At 44.7% G+C, this 19,445-nt stretch overlaps 1 protein-coding gene across 3 annotated transcripts in view; it reads right to left on the reverse strand.

Moving 5' to 3' along the window:
* Positions 1–11,471: 11,471 nt before the first annotated feature.
* The window catches only part of LMO1 (LIM domain only 1), a 67,188-nt gene continuing 59,214 nt past the window's right edge, over positions 11,472–19,445 (reverse strand). For all 3 annotated transcript variants that reach the window (XM_031941433.1, XM_023506258.2, XM_031941434.1), the window contains 2 exons: positions 16,327–16,452; positions 11,472–11,975 (listed from right to left, as the gene is read on the reverse strand). In XM_031941433.1, coding sequence (XP_031797293.1) covers positions 11,870–11,975; positions 16,327–16,452 — 232 coding nt within the window. In that variant the 3' untranslated portion in view covers positions 11,472–11,869. The remainder of the gene's footprint in view (positions 11,976–16,326; positions 16,453–19,445) is intronic.

Here is a 19,445-nt window from a genome sequence, read left to right on the forward strand (position 1 = left end):
GACATCCCAGAACAGGAACAAAGAAGGCATGCTAGAAAAGCTCTCATCCCTCAAATAGGGCAGCATCCAACACCTCCCAGGCAGGTAAATTGTGTTGCTAGATCTTCAGGCATAATGGTCTGCAGGCTACGGATGAAGGAAGGATTAGGTGATAGTCCTTGTGTGAGACTCTTCATCCTGCATTTAACATGTTATCGCTCTTTGATTTGTTGGATAAGACTTGGGTCCACTATTATTCCATAAACTGGAGCCGCTTGGCAGGGCCTTGGAGGGGTTGGAAAATTGTTTAATTGTCTAGAAGCTGGACGTTTCTGAACATAGAGGATTATAGAAAAGGAATGGGGTGCCAGGTTAGAGAAAAGGGATATATCTAGAGAAAGTCTGGTGCAACACAAGCTGACTCAGAAGACCTTCCCCGATTACTATAAAAGGAGAACATTCTTTGGAATGGAGAGGAGAGAATTTAAAATGACTTCATAGGGAATAGATATTGAAAATAAGCAGAGATATAGCAAGAGAGAACCTAGGGCTCTTTGCCGATTTTAAGGCATTTGGCCCAGAAAAATGAACTACATCTAAAGGTATAGAAAGAACTGGAAGACACGATTGCAGAAATAACATCAGTGATTTCTGAAAGATCATAGAGAAGGGGGAAGCTGCCACAGGACCAAAGGAAGTCAAATGTTACTTGCATTTTCAAATTAAGGAAGAGAATGGTATCTTCAAACTAGAGATCACTGATCTTGACTTTGAGTGATGGCAAAATTCTAGAACATATTATTAAGGAAATGGTTAATGGATATCGAGAAAAGGGGAACAGTGATCACACAGAGCCAGCATGACTTAATCAAGAACAGGTCACGTCAGCCTAACCTCATTTCCTTTTTGGCAGTTATTAGTTAGACTGGCTTACCTAGATTTATTTTTTTTCCCCACTAAGCGTCCCCCAGATTTGCCACCATCATTTAGCTCCACCTTTGAAGTATACTTAATTAAAATGTTGTACCCAATTCAAACTATGGTGATTATTGTATACTAGCCCTCAAGTCACTCCCCCTTTTTTTTCATAACTATAACTTTTTATTGACAGAACCCATGCCTGGGTAATTTTTTACAACATTATCCCTTGCATTCACTTCTGTTCCAACTTTTCCCCTCCCTCTCTCCACCCCCTCCCCTAGATGGCAAGCAATCCTATACATGTTAAATGTTGCAGTATATCCTAGATACAATATATGTGTGCAGAACTGAACAGTTCTCTTGTTGCTCAGGGAGAATTGGATTCAGAAGGTAAAAATAACCTCGGAAGAAGAACAAAAATGCAAACAGTTTACATTCATTTCCCAGTGTTCTTTCTTTGGGTGTAGCTGCTTCTGTCCATCACTGATCGATTGAAACCGAGTTAGATCTTCTCTTTGTGGAAGAAATCCACTTCCATCAGAATACATCCTCATACAGTATCGTTGTTGAGGTATATAATGATCTCCTGGTTCTGCTCATTTTACTTAGCATCAGTTCATGTAAGTCTTGCCAATCCTCTCTGTATTCGTCCTGCTGGTCATTTCTTACAGAACAATAATATTCCATAACATTCATATACCACAGTTTACTCAACCATTCTCCAATGGCATTCATTCATTTTACAGTTTCTAGCCACTACAAACAGGGCTGCCACAAACATTTTGGCACTTACAGGTCCCTTTCCCTTTTTTAGTATCTCTTTCCCCCCTCATTTTTCAAAAAGTTTGGTACCTGGACCACTGGTTCTCTCTCCTCTCTAATTCCTGTCCTTATACTGGGATATTTCAAAAGCCATGTTGTTGCTCCCTAACCTCCCATTCCTCAGTCTCTTTCAATCCGCGATTTTTCACTTTGTTCAATCTCAGCTTCACAGAGAGATAGTCAAGCACTAGATATGACCATTACCCATTTGTTCCACTTCCTTCTATCTGATAACAACCTCTTTTCAGTTCATTTCTTCCTATACCCCATTCATTATTCTTCTCCACCTTTATTCATCTCCAATCCCTCCTTCTCACATTATCTTTCTCAGGCATTATCTGGCTCTGACTTCCCTTTCCTTCCTTTCCAACGTTGTTCCTTCAACCAATTCAACTGTTTATTGTCCTTTATTTCTGAATTACCGATTCTCTTGTACTATTGATATTAATGCCTTTTTAAACTTTAGCCATGTATTATTCTCATTATCCTTTGCTCCTATACAAAGCTGGAGGAAGTCACGCAACCATACTAACTAGGTACATTATAAATTCATGTTGTCCAATTTCAACTGGGCCCTCACCGCTGCCAGGCAACCTTTTAATTCCTCACTAATTGATTCCCTATCCAGCTTCCTACACTAACTTTTCCAAACCTTATCTTTTCTACTTCTTCCTGTTCTCCTGGTCCTCTTCCTACCTATCTAACTATTCCTTCTCAGCCTCTTGTACTATTTTATCATCCATCATAAACCTTCTAATTATGTGTTTTTCCCAAGGGCTCTCTGAGATCCCCTATTGTTTTTCTCTACACTTTTTCTCTCAATGACCTTTTCAGCTCCCATGGATTTAATTTTCATCTCTATGCAGATGACTCACAGATTATATATATCCAGTCTCAGTCTCTTCTCTGAATATCTCAAATCACTGTCTTAAATCACTGCCTACTGGACATTTCAAAGTAGAAATCTGAAAGATAATGCAATATGTCCAAAATAGAACTCATCGTCTTTCCCCACAAACTCACCCTTCTTCCAAACTTCCCTATTTCTGTCAGAGACATTACCATTTTTTCCAGTTTCCCAGACTTGTAACCTTGATGTTGTCCTCTGTGATTCACTTTTACTCATCCTGCATACATAATCAGCCTCCAAATCTGCTTCCTCCACACCATCTCTCACATTTGACCCCTTCTTTCTGCTCATTGACTCACTACTTTAGGTCAAGCTCTCATCTTCTCAAACCTAGATTATAGGAACAACCTCCTAACTGCTCTTCCTGCCTCAATCATCTCCCCCCTATAGTCCATTCTTCACACTGCTGCCAAAGTGATTTTCTTTAAAAGCAGAACTGGCCATGTTACTCACCTACTTAATAAACTCAAATAGCTTTCTATTACCTCCAGGATGATAATAATTAATAATAACAACAGCTAGCACTTATATGATGTTTTGTGGCTTATAGAGCACTTTACAGATATTATCTCATTTTATTCTCACAACAACTCTGGGAGATAGGTGCTATTATTGTCTCCATTTTACAGATGAAGAAACTGAAACAGATAGTGGCTAGGTGACTTGCCCAGAGCCATTTAGACAGCATCTAAGGCAGAATTTGAACTCAGATCTTCCTGACTTCAGGTCTAATGCTCTCTAATGTACTTTGTTATCTAGTTAAAAACCCTTTATATCTAACTTTCATCTTATCTTTCCAGCCTCACTGGAAATTATTTCCTTCTCCTATGCTCTGTGATCAATCTAAAATGTCTTCTCTATTCTCATATAACCTTCCACCTCCATTCTCGGGGTCTTTACACTGGCTAACTTTCCTGTGCCTGGAATGCACTCCCTCATCTTTACAGATTCTTTCTCTTTCCTCAAGACACAGGTCATGCATCTAAGAAGTCTTTCCTGCTTCCCTCTAAAACTCTAGTGTTTGCTCTTCCAAAATGCCTTGGATTTTTAAAATAAAATTAAAAAAATAGCTTTTCAGAACTGTCGGTTCTGCACACATATGTTGTATCTAGAATATACTGTGACATATTTAACATATATAGGACTGCTTGCCATGTAGGGGAGAGGGTGGAAAGAGGGAGGGGAAAAATCAGAACCAAAGTGACTGCAAGGGATAATATAAAAAAATTACCCTGGCATGGGCTCTGTCAATAAAAAGTTATTATAATAAAAAAAGAAAAAAATAGCTTTTCTATTTTCAAAATATATGCAATACATGTTTTCAGCATTCACTCTTGCAAAACCTTGGGTTCCAAATTTTTTTCTCCCTCCCTCCCTTCCCCCATCTCTCCTCTAGACAGTGAGTAATCCAATATATGTTAAACATGTGCAATATATATTTCCACAATTATCATGGTGCACAAGAAAAATCAGATCAAAAAGGAAAAAATGAGAAAGAAAACAAAAAGCAAGTAAACAGTAAAAAAGGGTTAAAATCCACAGATAATCTCCATGAGACTGACTCCAAAAGACACCAAGAGAGGGGCAGCTAGATGGCTCAGTGGATAGAGCACCAGCCCTGGAGTCAGGAGAACCTGAGTTCAAATCTGGACTCAGACACTTAACATTTCCTAGCTGTGTAACTCTGGGCAAATCACTTAACCCCAACTGTCTCAGAAAAAAGAAAGGGAAAACTGTGGTTTGGACAATAATAATGGTAAGCAGAATTTAGGCTTGTTGAGTGGCCTGTCTCCAATGGTTTGATGGCAGCTTTGAAGGTTGTCTCTAGCACGGTGCCCTGGAGATCTGTGCTTGGTCTTGGGATATGTAATGTTTTTTGTTAATGAGCTGGACAAAGGCAGAGACGACATGCTCTAAATAATATACTGAATATTGTAGTCAGGGTTGAATACAGGCTAGGATGTTGGGCTGAATTTAGTAAGTTGGAATGCCATAGAAATAAATATGAATTTTTACATGTGGTCACAATATTCCTCTTTCTAGAGGGTAATTTCCAAGGACATGTCCTATTGTTTCATGGTTTTCCCACTGAACTGGTCATTGGGTGGGTATAAAAAGCTGCTAATTGAAAAAAAGAGTTGTTAAATGAGCAAAAGATCAGTTCTTCCATCAGAAAGCTAGCTCGCTCCATCATCACCTACAAGGTATCCCATCTTCCCCCTGTGGGATTGCAGGGTGGGCTTCCTTAGAGTCTTCAGGGTCCTTGTCACAAGCCAGAGGTCAGTGGGTGGGCCCAAGAAGGCCTACCCAAAGGCCAAAGGGAAGCTGGAAGGCTACTCCCAACTCCTGGCCAGGGCTGGGCTTCTTGTGGCTGTCGCTATCCTCCTTCTTTCCTGAGGGCCCTCCTCTGCTTTTTTCAGGGTTTCTGAGTCTGGGAGGCTGACTCTTAGTCTCCCTCGTTGTGAGGGAATTAATTGTTGTGCATCCTAGAGTGGTGAGACAAGTTAATTACATAATTATTGCAAAATGACATGTTATTTCATGGACTACAATATGGTAACTCTGTTGGAAACAATCGTAATTGCCCAGAAATGGCATATTCTGGGGCCCTGCTATCTCTCGATAACCATGTAATTAACGTGGGTGACGACTTTATCTGCCACAAGCCCCCAAGTTTGGGGAGGGGGGAAAGAGAGGAAAGGGGATCCTGAAGACACAAAAAAGACCGTTCTTGGGGCAAAGAGAGAGGTCAGTATAAACATCCACCATAGTGTACGGGGAAAAAAGATTTGTTTTTAATGGCAAGATTCAGAACGTCATAGTAAAAAGACCATTGGATTGGGAGGTAGAAAGACTTTGATTCAAATCTCACTCTTGATACTGACTACCTAGGTGACCCTGGATGAATCTCTCTAAATCCCTCTCCATCTCTCCAAACCTCAGTTTCCTCATCCATTAAATGGGGAGAATAATGCCTGTTTTTGGAATTTAACCTGGGCTCAAGCCCCTCCTTTGACATGTTCTGGTTGGGTGACTATGGGCAAATCATTTAGCATCTTAATGCCCCCAAGCAACTCCTTATTAAACATAATTAGTAGAATAGTTACTATTCTGCACTGGTGGAAGCAGTTTCTGCCACCAGGAAATGCTTATCCAATCTAGGAAAAAAAAGTTAGTATACCCTCATAGGATTATTGAGTGTTTTGCAAACCTGGCAACAAGAAGTCCCTTTGCTTGTCATAAAATATTTGATATTTTTCCTACATGTCTGGCATTGTTAGTCTTCCCATTATTTTCCTCCAGGGAATCGTAGCCCAGTTATCAATCTGTGTCCTCAAAAGCAATACTAGTTGGTCCAACTGAGATGGGAAGGCTTTGTTGATGAGCATCCCTTGTGGGAGGCTGTGGATCTGTCATCTAAGCCAGAAGAGGCTCATCACCAGATGGCTGAGGTCCCCGGATGATGGTTTGGGTTGTTTATTATTTTTTGTGGGGAGAGGGGAAATTCCTTATAAAATCATCTTCAGTGAGTTGGTATCCTATCTACTAAACCAGCCATGGCTAAGTTGGCGTCCTATCCATTAAACAAGCAATTCATGTATGATAGGTTGGCGAACCAGCTACTAAACCAGCTACTAAACCAGCTATTCTTGTATGACTTCCCATATACTAAAGCATGCATGGGTAGGTCCATGACATCCGTGAAGAGTATCTCCATGCGGGAAATCATAATCTTCAAAGGATGGAAGGGACATCAGTACTTACTGAGCCCAACTTGCTCATTCTGTAAATGAGAAAGCAGACCCAGGGAGATTAAGGAAATTATCCAAGATCTAAAAGAGGAAAGGGACCCACATGTGCCAAAATATTTGTGGCAGCCCTCTTTGTAGTGGCCAGAAACTGGAAACTGAGTGGGTGCTCATCAGTTGGAGAATGGCTGAATAAATTATGGTATATGAATAATATGGAATATTATTGTTCTCTAAGAAATGACCAGCAGGATGATTTCAGAGAGGCCTGGAGGGACTCACATGAACTGATGCTGAGTGAAATGAGCAGGACCAGGAGATCATTGTACATGGTAACAAGACTACAAGATGATCAATTTGATGGACATGGCTCTCTTCAGCAATGAGATGATTCAGACCAGTTCCATTTGTTTGGTGATGAAAAGAGCCAATAACACCCAGAGAGAGAACCATGGGAACTGAGTGTGGAACACTACATAGCATTCTCATTCTTTCTGTTGTTATTTACTTGTATTTTGTTTTTTCTCAGTTTTTTTTCTTCTTGATCTGATTTTTCTCACACAGCAAGATATTTGTATAAATATGTATACATATATTGGATTTAACATGTATTTCAACATATTTAGCATATGTTGGACTACCTGCCATCTAGGGGAGGGGGTGGGGGAAGGAGAGGAAATTTGGAACAGAAAGTTTTGCAAGGGTCAATATTGAAAAATTACCCATAAATATGTTTCATAAATAAAAAGCTGTAATTTTAAAAAACTGCAAAAAAGAAAATGATCCAAGATCACTAAATATTGTTATGTGTGTCACCTTCCAGCTAGATTGGGAGCTGCTTGAGGGCAGACACTGACTTACTTGATAGATAGACAAACAAATGTATTCTTATTACCTGAAACAAGAGGAGGTTGCCTATAATGCTTCCTGGAATCCTTTCTAGTTCTGACATTCTGTGATTCACTAATTTATACAAATATAACTATGGGCACCCAAACATAAAACACAATAAAAATAGTAATATTTGATTAGCAATATAATCACATGTCACTTCAAGGCTTGCAAAGCCCTTTGTATGCGTATATTATCTCACTTGGCCCTTCTAAAACCTCTGCCAACATCATCAATAATAGGTGGCTACTATTATTATTTCCATCTAGCAGAGGAGGAAAGTGAGGATCTCAGAGGTGTCATGACTTCCTTAGTCACATGGCTAGTAGGAGTCTGAAACAAAACTGAATCCCATCTTCCTGTCATTAGGACTAGTGGTCGTGGGTCTGCAACATTGCTGTCTATATTCTATACTGATGAGACATTCAGAGATTCATCAGTGAATTGCTCAGTTTCCCAAATAATTAGGGTCTGATTCAGAATCCGAGCACCGGGCTCCCCTACTCCAAGTCTAGTGTTCTTCTTGATAGACCCCAGTCCCCAACACCAACACAGATCTATATGCAGAGGCCTCTGGTGGTCCTACAGACCACAGAATACCATCCTCCGCATCCCCCCGGCTTTTCTCACCCCCATCTCAAAAAGGGGGAGCAAAGTCTCCTTTATAGAGTGAGGGAGGCTTGTGAGTGAGAGCCCAGCCTGTCTGCTCTGGCCAAACATCTCCAATCCAGCTCCCTTCCCTTAGGCACTGGGGCCCCGTCTGGGGTGTTGCTGGACAGATTGAGAAAAGGCAAAAACAAAGCTACAAACTCAGCTTTAGAGTCTCCTCTTCTCTCTGTTTCAGTCCCTGGGATGGTCTCTAGAGAAGCCATGATGATTATCACCCTGGCCATTCCTAACCCTTCTCACTCCCCAGGAGCCCTTCCTTAATCCTCAAAGAACTAGCAGAAAGAGGTCTGTATTGGAGCTGGGACTGACGGGACCTTGAACATCCTAAGGGTTCTCATTTCCCTTCTTTCTTTATACACTTGCTTATCTGTCTGAATTTTGCTCTCCCTATCGGACTGGAGCTGGGGGCTTTGGGGAGTATCCCTGTGGGGGATATATGTCTGGAGGAGGCTCAGGGCAAGACTGGAAAAGATCTGTCAAGGGAAGCCATTTGCTGGCTGGCCAGGGGAGAAGGGGGGGTAGCTAGAGGAAGCTTGCTTGAGGTCCTTAGGTCTCTTTCCATCTGAGGGGTAGGGGCTGCCCCTGAAGGGGTAAAGCATGGGAAAGACATTCTCTTTCTTCCTGATGCAACCCCTACTTTAAAGCCCATTGGTAGGAGACCCTCTCCTCACTGGGGGAGATGAATGTCCTTTCCTGGGTGAGAGACGTGGTCCAGTGGGTGGGAGTGCTCAGGCTTCAGTCTTCAAGGATCATGGTGCTTCCAGTGCTACCAGCTTCCAGTTCCAAGAGAGAGAGAGAGAATGGAAGAACCAATCCCAAATCAGGTTACTGAAGATAAAGACTCTAGGAAGCCTGGGGAGGGGCCAACCTATGTTTGTCCATCTTTGGGGAGTTTCTCTGAGATCTGGGATCCTCTCTCTTGCTTGAACTGATTTATTTTGCTCCCAGTGAGAGAGATCCTTTACTCTGTACTGGCTCCTAGAGTCTCTTATCTATACCTTCTCTGATTTCTGCTTTGCTATGATTTGGAAATGAGTTTCTTTGCTATTGGCTATTTGTGTTCATGGTAGAACTAGTATTTGATCGACAAGGGATCAAGCCTTAGATAGAGAGCTTGGGGTTTCCCTTCCCCCCATTATGAGAGACAGTAATCAGAAGTTAGATTTAACTTGGTCATATTCCCTAGACTAACAATATTTAAAGGAGTATACACACATTTATCTATCTGTCTATCCATCTATACATATATATATACGGACATATATATGTATACACACACATATATCTTTATATCAGAAATCTATCTTTATCTGTATCCTTCTAGCTAGTTCCTCCTCTCTCTGAGCAGGGTAGGGGGTAGCCTCCAACCCCAATTTCTTACTTCCCCTCCTGTCTCAAAGGAAAGTCTTCCATGGAAGAGAAGAAAGCAGCTAGAGAAAGCTGTTTGAGCCCCACAGAGGCAGCTGTCACCACACAAGGGTCCTTGCTACATTCAGGGCTCCCTCCACACCAGAGTGAACGATTACAATAAAATCCAACAGAAACTTTATTTAGGGGCAGCTTTTGTCCCATAGTTCAAATGACTGGCCCCTTCCCTGGTCCTTCCCAAGTCCCTCTCTTGCTGGCTAATTGCCTCCTTTTGTCGGTGAGCTTCCTCCCGGCTCTTCCACTTTGTTGGCTGCCAACACCATAAGCTGGATAGCTCCTCCCTAGCTCTGTGAGTCTATAATATGTGTCAGGCTGTCTATACAGAAGGCCTTGAGTGGACCCACTATATGGAAGGAAGACCCTTTCCCCCTTCTCCCACCAGCACCACTTAGTAGGAAAGTTTCTCATCTGGATTATCCCTACTCCTCCCCCATGGAAGGGAGGAGGGATGGGAAGATGCAAATAAATATGTTATTTTGACTTTATTTTATTTTAAATAATATTTTTCCCACCAATTATTTTCATAATTAAAGTTTAAAAAAATAACAAAAATCTAATTTCTCTCCTTTCCACTTCTCCTTATTGAGAAAAAAAAATAAGAAAAGTAAACCTCATAACAAATATGCATTATTTGTAACAAGAACATTGTTAACAAATATAATGACCTTGACTTTATATCTATTTATCTATGTGCACTAGAGTGAGTCTTGGACTAAATGATCAATAAAAGTCCTTTGTAGTTTGATATTCTATGGTTTGTGGGAACTTGTGCATCTACATATGTCCTTTTTGTGTCTGGATATTTTTGTCTGCCTGGATATCTGTGTTCTTATCTCTATTGAGTATCTTATCTGTATCTGTATTGAGACTCCATTTTTGCCTTTCTGGGCAAACTTCTCTCTGAACCTTGGAAGAAAGAAAATAAAGATGTGGGCTATCTCAAAAGGTAGAGTTCCCCATCACTGGAAGTCCTGAAGTGCAGACTAAATGATCTTCTGTTGCGAATGCCTTAACGGAGACTCATTCAAAAAGAGATTCTGGTCATTGCTGCCTCCCATTTCTGAGAGACTTAAGATTTATTCTCTTTAACACTATTTCTGCTACTTCTACTAACTCATGTTGATAAAGTGTTTTGCTCTTTACAAACTGTCTTATGACGTTGGTGTGTATCTGGGTCTATCTTTGTGTTGATTTGTGAGTCTGTTTTTATGGCTTTCTTCTTTAGGGGAGAGGAGAGCAAGAAGATCCCCCTGAAGTCACAATTTTGCTATTACCTTCCTCCCACCCTTTGCCTTTGAATTCACCCATCCCTTAAACTCTAATACCACTTCCTCTGGGAAGTCTGCCTTGTTCCTCTAGTTGATTGTGACTTTTCCCTGCAGACCTTACAGTAATGGGCTAATACCATAGATTTATCAATTTGTGTATATTATCTTACTACTAGACTGAGCTCTGTCAGGGCATGGGATGAGGTCACAGGTAAATTTGGTGTTTTCTTTAGTGCCAAGAGGGTACATAAATGTTGGTTGAGTTAAATTGGATTGAATTCCCCCTGAGAACTTGGATGAATTTTGGATCAGAGGCAGCCACGGGGCATGGTGGATAGAGCACTGGATTTGGAATCTGAAAGATATGAATTCACATTCTCCCTCAGACATTTCAGAGTTGTGTGCCCCTGGTCACTTCACCTCAGTCTGCCTCAATTATGTCATCTATAAATTATATATATATATATATATATATATATATATATATATATAATTATATAATCTACAAATACTATAAATAAAAATATAATAGCATCTATATCCCAGGGTTGTTGTGAGGCTCAAATGAGTTAACAGTTAATGTTAATTATTGTCAGTCACTTTAGTTTTCTAGGTTCCAATTTCTCATCTATAAAACAGGAATAGGAGTCAGACTGGATAAACTCCAAGGCTGGACCAGATAGGAAAGATTATAGGAACGTGTCTTGTAAACTGGAGAGTGCTGTGTAAGTATGAGTTACTGTTATTATTATTATTAAGTGTTTAGGAGAGTATTTTTAAATGGGGCTGGTCTTCATCTTCATCCCCAAATAAACCACAGGGAGGCTCCCCAGGAAACATTCATACTTTTTTAATTCACACCAGTAATAAAATTGCATTACATTTCTCATAAAATAAATGTTCCAGTTTATATACAGAAGACAGGCTGTACAGGCCCTGCCTGGCCCCCAGAGACTCACACACAAGACTAGCTAGGTGAGGTGGGGAAAGGCAAGGCAGTGCTCAGGAACACGGGTGCAACCGCACAGCTATACCTGTAACGGCTTGGTGCCGGGCAGGGACGGCAAGGGACCATGGAGGGGGGGGTGTCCCTCTGTGGATGGAGAATTTTAAAAAGATCATGGGCAGGCCGAGCCAGGCCAATGGCCGGCCCCCTTGCTGCAGCTGGAGCGGGCTGTTGAGCTGCCCATCGGGGTGTAGCCCAGGGCCCCCAGACAGGTGAAGGGATGGGGTTACTGAACCTGTGATTCAAAACTTCCATTCAGCTGCCCCTCCTCATAGTCCATCTGACACAAGATCATGTTGTTTTTCAGGAAAAATTTGTCTCCCACGCAAAATCTGGAAGAGCAGAGAGAGAGAAAGAAAGAGAGAAAAAGAGAAAAAAAAAGTGTGTGAGATGAAGAAAAAAATCAAGGAATGACTGACTACTTGGGTAGGAGGCAGAAATTCTGGTTTCTAATTCCAATTCGGCTCCAACTCTTTGTGTAACCTTGAAGAAGCCATCTTCCCTCTCTGTGCCTCAGTTTACCCATATGCAAAAGGAGTATGTGAGGGTTTAGGCTAGACCACTTGGTTCAATAGCCAGGGCCCCTTATATATTACATTTCCAAAAGGGTTTACATATAATGTTTTTAGAATCATATGACTGCCATCTGCCCCAGTGATGCTAGCCCAAAGAAAGGACAGGAATATGGCTATCCTTTGTGGATAGCTCTAATATTAGGGCGTTTTTCCTTGTGTTGGCTTAAATCTGTCTTTTTTTGACTAAATTTTACCTATTGCTCTTCAGTTGTCCCTCTGAGGTCAAAAGGAAAAAAAAAACTAATCCCTTTTCTACAAATACTTGAAGACAGAAAACATAATCCCCCCTCACTTCCTCTCGTCAACTTTTCTTCTTCAAGATAAATATCCTCATTTCCTTCAACCAATTTCAACAAATCAGAAATGATCTCTATTCCCTTTCACCTCCCTCTGAGTGGGAAGCACTCCAGCTCTTCAATGTTCTTCCCAAAATAGGAGTACCAAGAATTGAACACCATATGATCCAATAAGGCTGAAGATGACTATCATCTCCTTAGGCTTATAGGAGCTATGCTTAATATCACCTAAAATCCTATTAGTTTTTCTCACCACCATACACTCAAATTGAATTTGTGGTCCACTGAAAACTCCAGATCTTTTTCAAAGGAAGTTCTGTAGAACCATACTTCCATCATTGTGTACTCATGAGAATTTTGGGTATTACATTTACCTGTATTCAATTTCATATTATATTTCACTTAATGTTCTAACCTTTTGAAATCATTTAGAATCATGATTAATATTTAATTTAATTGAATATCTCTGGGGTATTCCATTCAAGTCCCACTTCCAAGGTGATATAGCAATTGAATGACCGCTCATTGGGACCAACCATTCAACCGGTTCTGCATCCATGAAACTACCATCATCTAGTTTTCATTGCTTTGATTTGATCTTAAGAATAATGTGAAAGACCTCCATGTGCTTTTTCTAAAATCTAGATCAGTGGTATCCCGGGCATTCCCTTGATCTACTAGAAAGTCAAAAGAGGAATTAGTTTGGTCTGGAATGACCTTCTCCTGATGGGGCCATATTGGTTTCTTTGTAATCACTGTTTCATTTTCCAGATAGTCACAAAACATCTCTTTAATAGCTCTCAGATTTTTGCCCGGAATTGAGTTAACTTCCCATCAGCCCGTTCTTGGCAGACTTCTGTCCGTTCCCTTTTAGAAAATCAGGATATGTGCTTTCCTCCAGTCCCACAGCATGCCTCCCATCCTCCACAGTCTTTAAAAGACCATGGAGTCAGCATCCACATCTGCCAATTCTCTTGCTGCTCTGGAATATAGGTTCACTGAGACCTGGTGACCTGAACTATTAAAGGCAACCAGGCGCGCTCTGTTATTAAGAATTTATTTCCAAACCAAGAATTAAGGTTTTACAAATTCTTTCTGGAATTTCATCCCTTTTTGCTCTAAACTTCCAGAGTCTTGGGTTCAAGTCTGACTCTGCCACCAATTCGCTACCAATTTGGTAACTCATTTCTCCATTCTGGACGTCATTTTTCTCCTGTCCAGTGGCCAAAATATCTCTTGCTCAGTCTAGCTTTGGGTACTGCTGGGAAGATCAAATAAGGGAGATGAAAAAGTGCTTTGTAAACTATTTTTTAAAAAGCACAGTTCAGATAAAAGGGATTAGCATGAATATTGATAATGGTGTCTTTCCCGAACCACACTTTAGCTAATAATTCTCATCTTCGTTTTTCAGATGCAGGAATGGCCCCAGATGGAGAGAGTTTTCTTCTCATACAGTGAGACGGTCACAGAATCTTAGGAAGGGCCTTCAGCGGTCATCCAGTAAGGGCCCTGACTGGCCAGCACTCCCTTCTCTAATACCCCCATGAATGGCTCTCCAGCCTCTGCTGAGAGACTTTTAGTCTTTTAGACTTTGGGGGCAGCTCTAACTGGTGCCTTAAAAATGTACCTCTGTAACTTCCACTCATTGCACTTGTTTCCTCCCCTATCAGGGGCCACAGTTTCCTATACAGGGCAGACCTTCATATGGCTATTATCTCTCTCTTGTCCCAAATCTCACCTTCTTCAGGTTGGACTTTCTTTGATTCTATTCGGTGACCTCTTCATCTGGGCCACTTTCTTCTGTGACTTACTTTAGCTTTTCAATGTGGAAAGTCACAGAAAACCCAGAGATATTTATTGTTGTGTGCAGACCCCAGGATGGTTAAAAAAATAGCAATAAGTCACTTCTTTAGAAAGTTCTGGAGTGGGAAGCAGGGGGTGGGGGGGGGAGAAGAGAGGGTGGGAGGGGGCTTCCCTGGCTCTCTCCAAGTCCCTCCGCCGGTGATCCGGCTGAGTCTGCGCTGTCTCGAGGGAATGAATGGGGGCTGAAACCCAGCTGCCCAGGAAGGGGGCTCTTCCACAGAAACGAAGAGACCTGTGGTCCACAATGGAAGTTCTACGGTCCTGCTTATTCCCTCTGCTCCAATTCAGAGCCGGGAGAGACCGGGGAACACGGAGGAGAGGCAGCTATGGCTGGGCTACAGAAATTGCACAACCCGACTCCCTTCATGACGGGGAAACGGAGACTCTTGAGACTACTGATTTGTCACAGGATCATAGCTTTAGCGCTGGAGGGACCCCGAGGCTATCTGGTGTGACTCTCTCATGTTAGAGGCAAGGAAACTCAGCCCTGCACAAACCGAGCACTTGAACTTGCCCTACAGAGAGCATCCGAAGCAGAATTTGAACCCAGCTCCTGGTCTAGACTCAGCTACCTTTCTTCCGCTGTATCCCCTTGCCTAGGGCTAGGAAGCAGAAGAGTTGCTCTACGAGTGTCCAGTGCCCCTTACTCTAAATTCACGGCTCTTTCTATTGCTCTGAACAGCTCCCCCTTTTTTGCCACACAAGAAGTACCCCCTTTTTTCTGAAGACCCTAATGAGACCCTCAGGTCATTTTAAGATGTGCCCCCCTTTGTCTGGCCCGAGGGATGCAGACGGAGCCTGGCCTCCCACCCCCCATCTCCCTGGGGGAGGCCCCTGGCCGTCCTGGGAACCGAAGTCTGGGTCTCCCCTGCCTCCTGCCGGGAATTATCTGGGCCTGCTCCCTGGCTGGCCGCTAGATGGCGCGACAACCTCACCTGAGTATCAGGGCCAGCCGGCCCTGGAGCTTTCCCTAAGGCTGTGTACACTCTAGAGCCCTCCCCCCCCTCCCCATTTGTTAAACCAGCCACTGGTTCTTCCCCCTCTCCGGGTACTGGGAGGGGCGTGTCCTCTGTCTTCCATCACCCCTCCTCTAAAAGCAGGAGGGAAGCAGGAGGTCGGAGGGCCGGTGTCCCTCTGTCCCTACCTTGCTGTGTGACCTCAGAAAACTCCCTTTCCCTCTCTGAGGTTCTCACTTTTTACCTGTTAAAAATGGGTAACAGGACATGGGGAGGAAGGGCCTTGGATCGGGTCATCTCTGAGCACCCTTGGGACTATAACAAGGCGTTTCCAAGGCAAGGTGGGCCAGAAAAGGCTTGGACCTGAATTAAAATCCTGCCTGAGTGACCGTTGTTGCACCCCTCTGGGACTCAGTTTCCTCTCCTGCACAATGAGGGAGATGGACAAGATCTCTAAGGTCTTGTTCCAGCTCTGAACCCGACCCTTATATTTCCCTCTGATCTACAGAGAAAACAAGGCAAGGAAGAAGCTCCTCATCTCACCAGTCGCCACCCTTCAGACCCTCTCCCAGATCTGACAGGGAGTCCAGGGCTCTCTCTTGCCAGGAGCCCCCGCCCCCCCAGGCCCCTCCTCCCGGCCTCTCAGGAGGAATCCTCCCTCTCACCGCTTTCCAGCCTCCGCAGTGCTTGGCGGAGGGCTACTGCTAAATAAAAGCTGCCTCCATCTTTCTGTCCGTCTGTCTCACTGCTTGGGGGGGCCCCTGGCCAGGGGAGAGGGTGACTGAGCAGGGGAGGAGAGAGGCTTCTGGGAGGCAAGGCCCGGCTCTCTCTGGTACCTGGGCAGGCAGCCTTCCTGAAGCTTCCTCTTCCTCCCCCTGGAAGGGGCCGGGCCGCTCTGGCAGGTCCCAGAATTCTGGGCCGCACTCTGGGGTTCGCCCAGGAAGGGGACTGGAGGGGAGCCCCCCAGCGGGGGGACAGGGGGCCCATCCTCACCTCTGGTTGCAGAGCTGGCAGGCGAAGCAGTCCAAATGGTAGACGTTGTCCCGGGCTCGCATCACCATCTCGAAGGCGGGGATCAGCTTGCTACAGGCGGCACAATTCCCCGTGGTGCCGAAGAGCCTGCCAAGAAAGCACATTCATTAGGAGCCATTTTAATTAAATGGAGGAAGGGCTAATTAAGTATAATTAGCAGTATCAACTCCAGCACTGCACCAGGCTCAGGCAGCCTAGCCTCCATCTTGCTGACCGCTGCAGGGTGGCGGGATGGAGGGCCCCAGGAGAGGCCGGGATGGACAGGCGCCATCTTAGTCTGCTCTTCCCCATGTCCTTCTGCTAGCCTGGGGGAGGTCGCCCCCAGGCACCCCAAAGTCTTAGAGAAGAGGAGACACTGGGGCTGGGAAGCCCAAAGCGCTCTGGTTCAAGGCTTCTCAATCTTTCTGACAGATCCTTTGGGACCCTGGTGAAGTCATAGTCTCCCCTCTGGCACCCTGGTGGTCATGGGTGACACCTTTGGTGCCCTGATGGACCCTTTGGCACCCTGAAGTCATGGGCGACCCCTTTGGCAACTTGGTGACCCCTCTGGCACCCTGATGAAGTCATGGGTGACCCCTTTGGTGGCCCGGTGGTCATGGGTGATCCCTTTGGTGCCCTGATGGACCTTCTGGCACCCTGAAGTCATGGATGAGCCCTGTGGCACCCTGGTGAAGTTGTGGGTGACTCTTTTGATGCCCCAATGAAGTTGTGGGTGATCCCTTCACAGAACAATGTTTTTAAATGCATAAAATAAAAATGGGATTACAAAGGAAACCGATTATATTGCCAACAGTTATCAAATAATATATGTATTCTAAACCTCAGATCTAGAGATTTTAGACCAATCGCCTCATTCCATTTTATCTGAGACCTGGACGAGGGAGATGCCATCTCTTGGTGTCTAAATTAAAGGGGACTGCGTGCCTTCTCAGCCACACTGGGTCCCCGCTTTGGGTCATCTGACCCTGGGCCAGGCTAGCGGCTCTCTGAGGCAGCCTGGGGCTGTGAGGGGGCAGGCCTGTGCCTGAACCACAGGCCCAAGGCTGTCAGTGGCCAGCTGGGGGCGGGGGGAGCCTCTCTTTTCCACCCCTTCTCATTCCCTCCTGCCCCAGCTTGGTGATACCTCCCACCCTGGGAAAGGTACAGTGAGGGTCAGGGCGACTGAGCGTTCCAGGTGTAATCCAGACCCTACTCAGGCTAACTTCGATAGAAAGAAGAACCCTGAGCTGGGAGGCAGGAGACCAAGTCACCTCTCTCCGAGCCGCAGTTTCCTTGTCTGTGAAAGGGTGGGTTCAGTTACATGATGTCTCACATTCCATGTTCGCTGGCTTCTTTGCTACTGAGGATTGATGTTCTAAGGTCCCTCCCAGCTCTGCCATTGGATATCCCATGTTCTAAGGTCCCTCCTGCCTCTGACATTCACTGTCCCATGTTCTAAGTTCCCACCCATTCGATGTCTCATGTTCTAAGTTCCCTCCCAGCTCTGTCATTTGATGTCCCATGTTCCAAGATCCCTCCGAGCTCTGCCATTCGATGTCTCATGTTCTAAGTTCCCTCCCAACTCTGTCATTTGCTGTCTCATGTTGTAAGATCCCTCCTGTCTCTGTCATTCACTGTCCCATGTTCTAAGGTCCCTTCCAGCTCTGCCACTGAATATTTCCTGAGCTACTGTGGTTAGACCTCGGGTACTGTGGGCAGGCATAGACCTTGGCCAGGGGCCATATGTCCATCCTGGATCTCCCAGCATGAGGCTGGGAACCAAGGATGACCTTGTGTGTTTTTTCTATCCATCTCATTACAAATGGTCCTTTGATCTGGAGGAGAGCGTGAGGGACAGTCCCCATATAGAGTTGATGGTGCTTTTGAGGAGTCTTTTTAGTCTAATGGGGACCCAGCCCCAGAGAAGAGAAACAAACCTTAAAAGGTTGTGCAGACAGAGCAAACATACCATGGAGGGAAGGCTGGACTTGGAGTCTTGGGTTCAAATCCTGTCTCTGCCCCCTTTCCCTTTCTCTAAAATGGGGATAGCAACCCTGATACTGCCCACCTCGCTGTGGGAGGTGGTGGTGGTGGTAAAGTGATTTAGAACCTAGGGGCATAATGTTGTTATTGTTAAGTTTTTCCAACCCCACTAGGAGTTTTCTTGACAAAGATACCGAATTGTTTGCCATTTTACTATGCAGAAACTGAGGCAAACAGAGTTGCCCAAAATCACCAGCTAATAAGTGTCTTAGACCATTTTCTTCTGACTCCAGGCCTGGCGGCCCTAGCAGCCCCTGGTAGGTAAGTAGGTATCACAGTAATTATAGTCCTCATTAGACAGATGAGGAAACTGAGGCACAAGATCACACAGCTAGTAAGTGTTGGAAGAAATATCTGAGCTTACATTGTTCCTGACTCCAGACCTAGAACCCTTCAATCTTGCATTTACAGCCAGCCTAGGTCACTTCCAGCTTACAGGACCGGCAGGAACCTGCGCCCATGAGGACTGGGGACTTTGCCAGGGGTCCCCGTTGGGGACGGCCCACCTCTTTCCATTCATGCTCTGTGCTGGACTGAATGCCGAGCAGAGCTCAGGGTGCTGTGGGTGCACCGGCTCCAGAGCTGCTCCCACTGTCACTTGGGGTGATGGGGGCAAGGATTTCTCTTGGTTCCTTTCTCCAAATCTGAGCTGAGCCACGGAGCCTGCTGGTGGAGGCTGGGGCCGGACTTACGGCGGGCGCTTAATCCCGGATTTGTCCCCTCAATGCCAGGCCGTTGCCTGTTTGGATCCATTATTCATCAGGGCCTGGTGCTGGGGCCTGCTCTCCAGATTAGCCAGGACAAAGGGCCCCAACGGCATCTGCGTGTCCAAACAGGCCCTTTCTTCCCTTTCCAAACGCGGGGAGTCTTCAAATGAGAGCTGGGGAAGCTGGGACAGATGTTCACTTAACTAAACAGGCAGCTTAGGCACAGGGCGGGCACTCCCCCTCCCCCTCTCCATTCAGCTCGCCGGTCACCTGTCCTCCTGTCACGGTCTGAGGGAAAACCCCGTGGCAAATGGTTGGGGGGTTTGCATAAGATTCCTGGCTTAGGCTTAA

Source organism: Sarcophilus harrisii, chromosome 6 (genome assembly GCF_902635505.1).
Source record: "Sarcophilus harrisii chromosome 6, mSarHar1.11, whole genome shotgun sequence".
Classification (NCBI taxonomy): domain Eukaryota; kingdom Metazoa; phylum Chordata; class Mammalia; order Dasyuromorphia; family Dasyuridae; genus Sarcophilus; species Sarcophilus harrisii.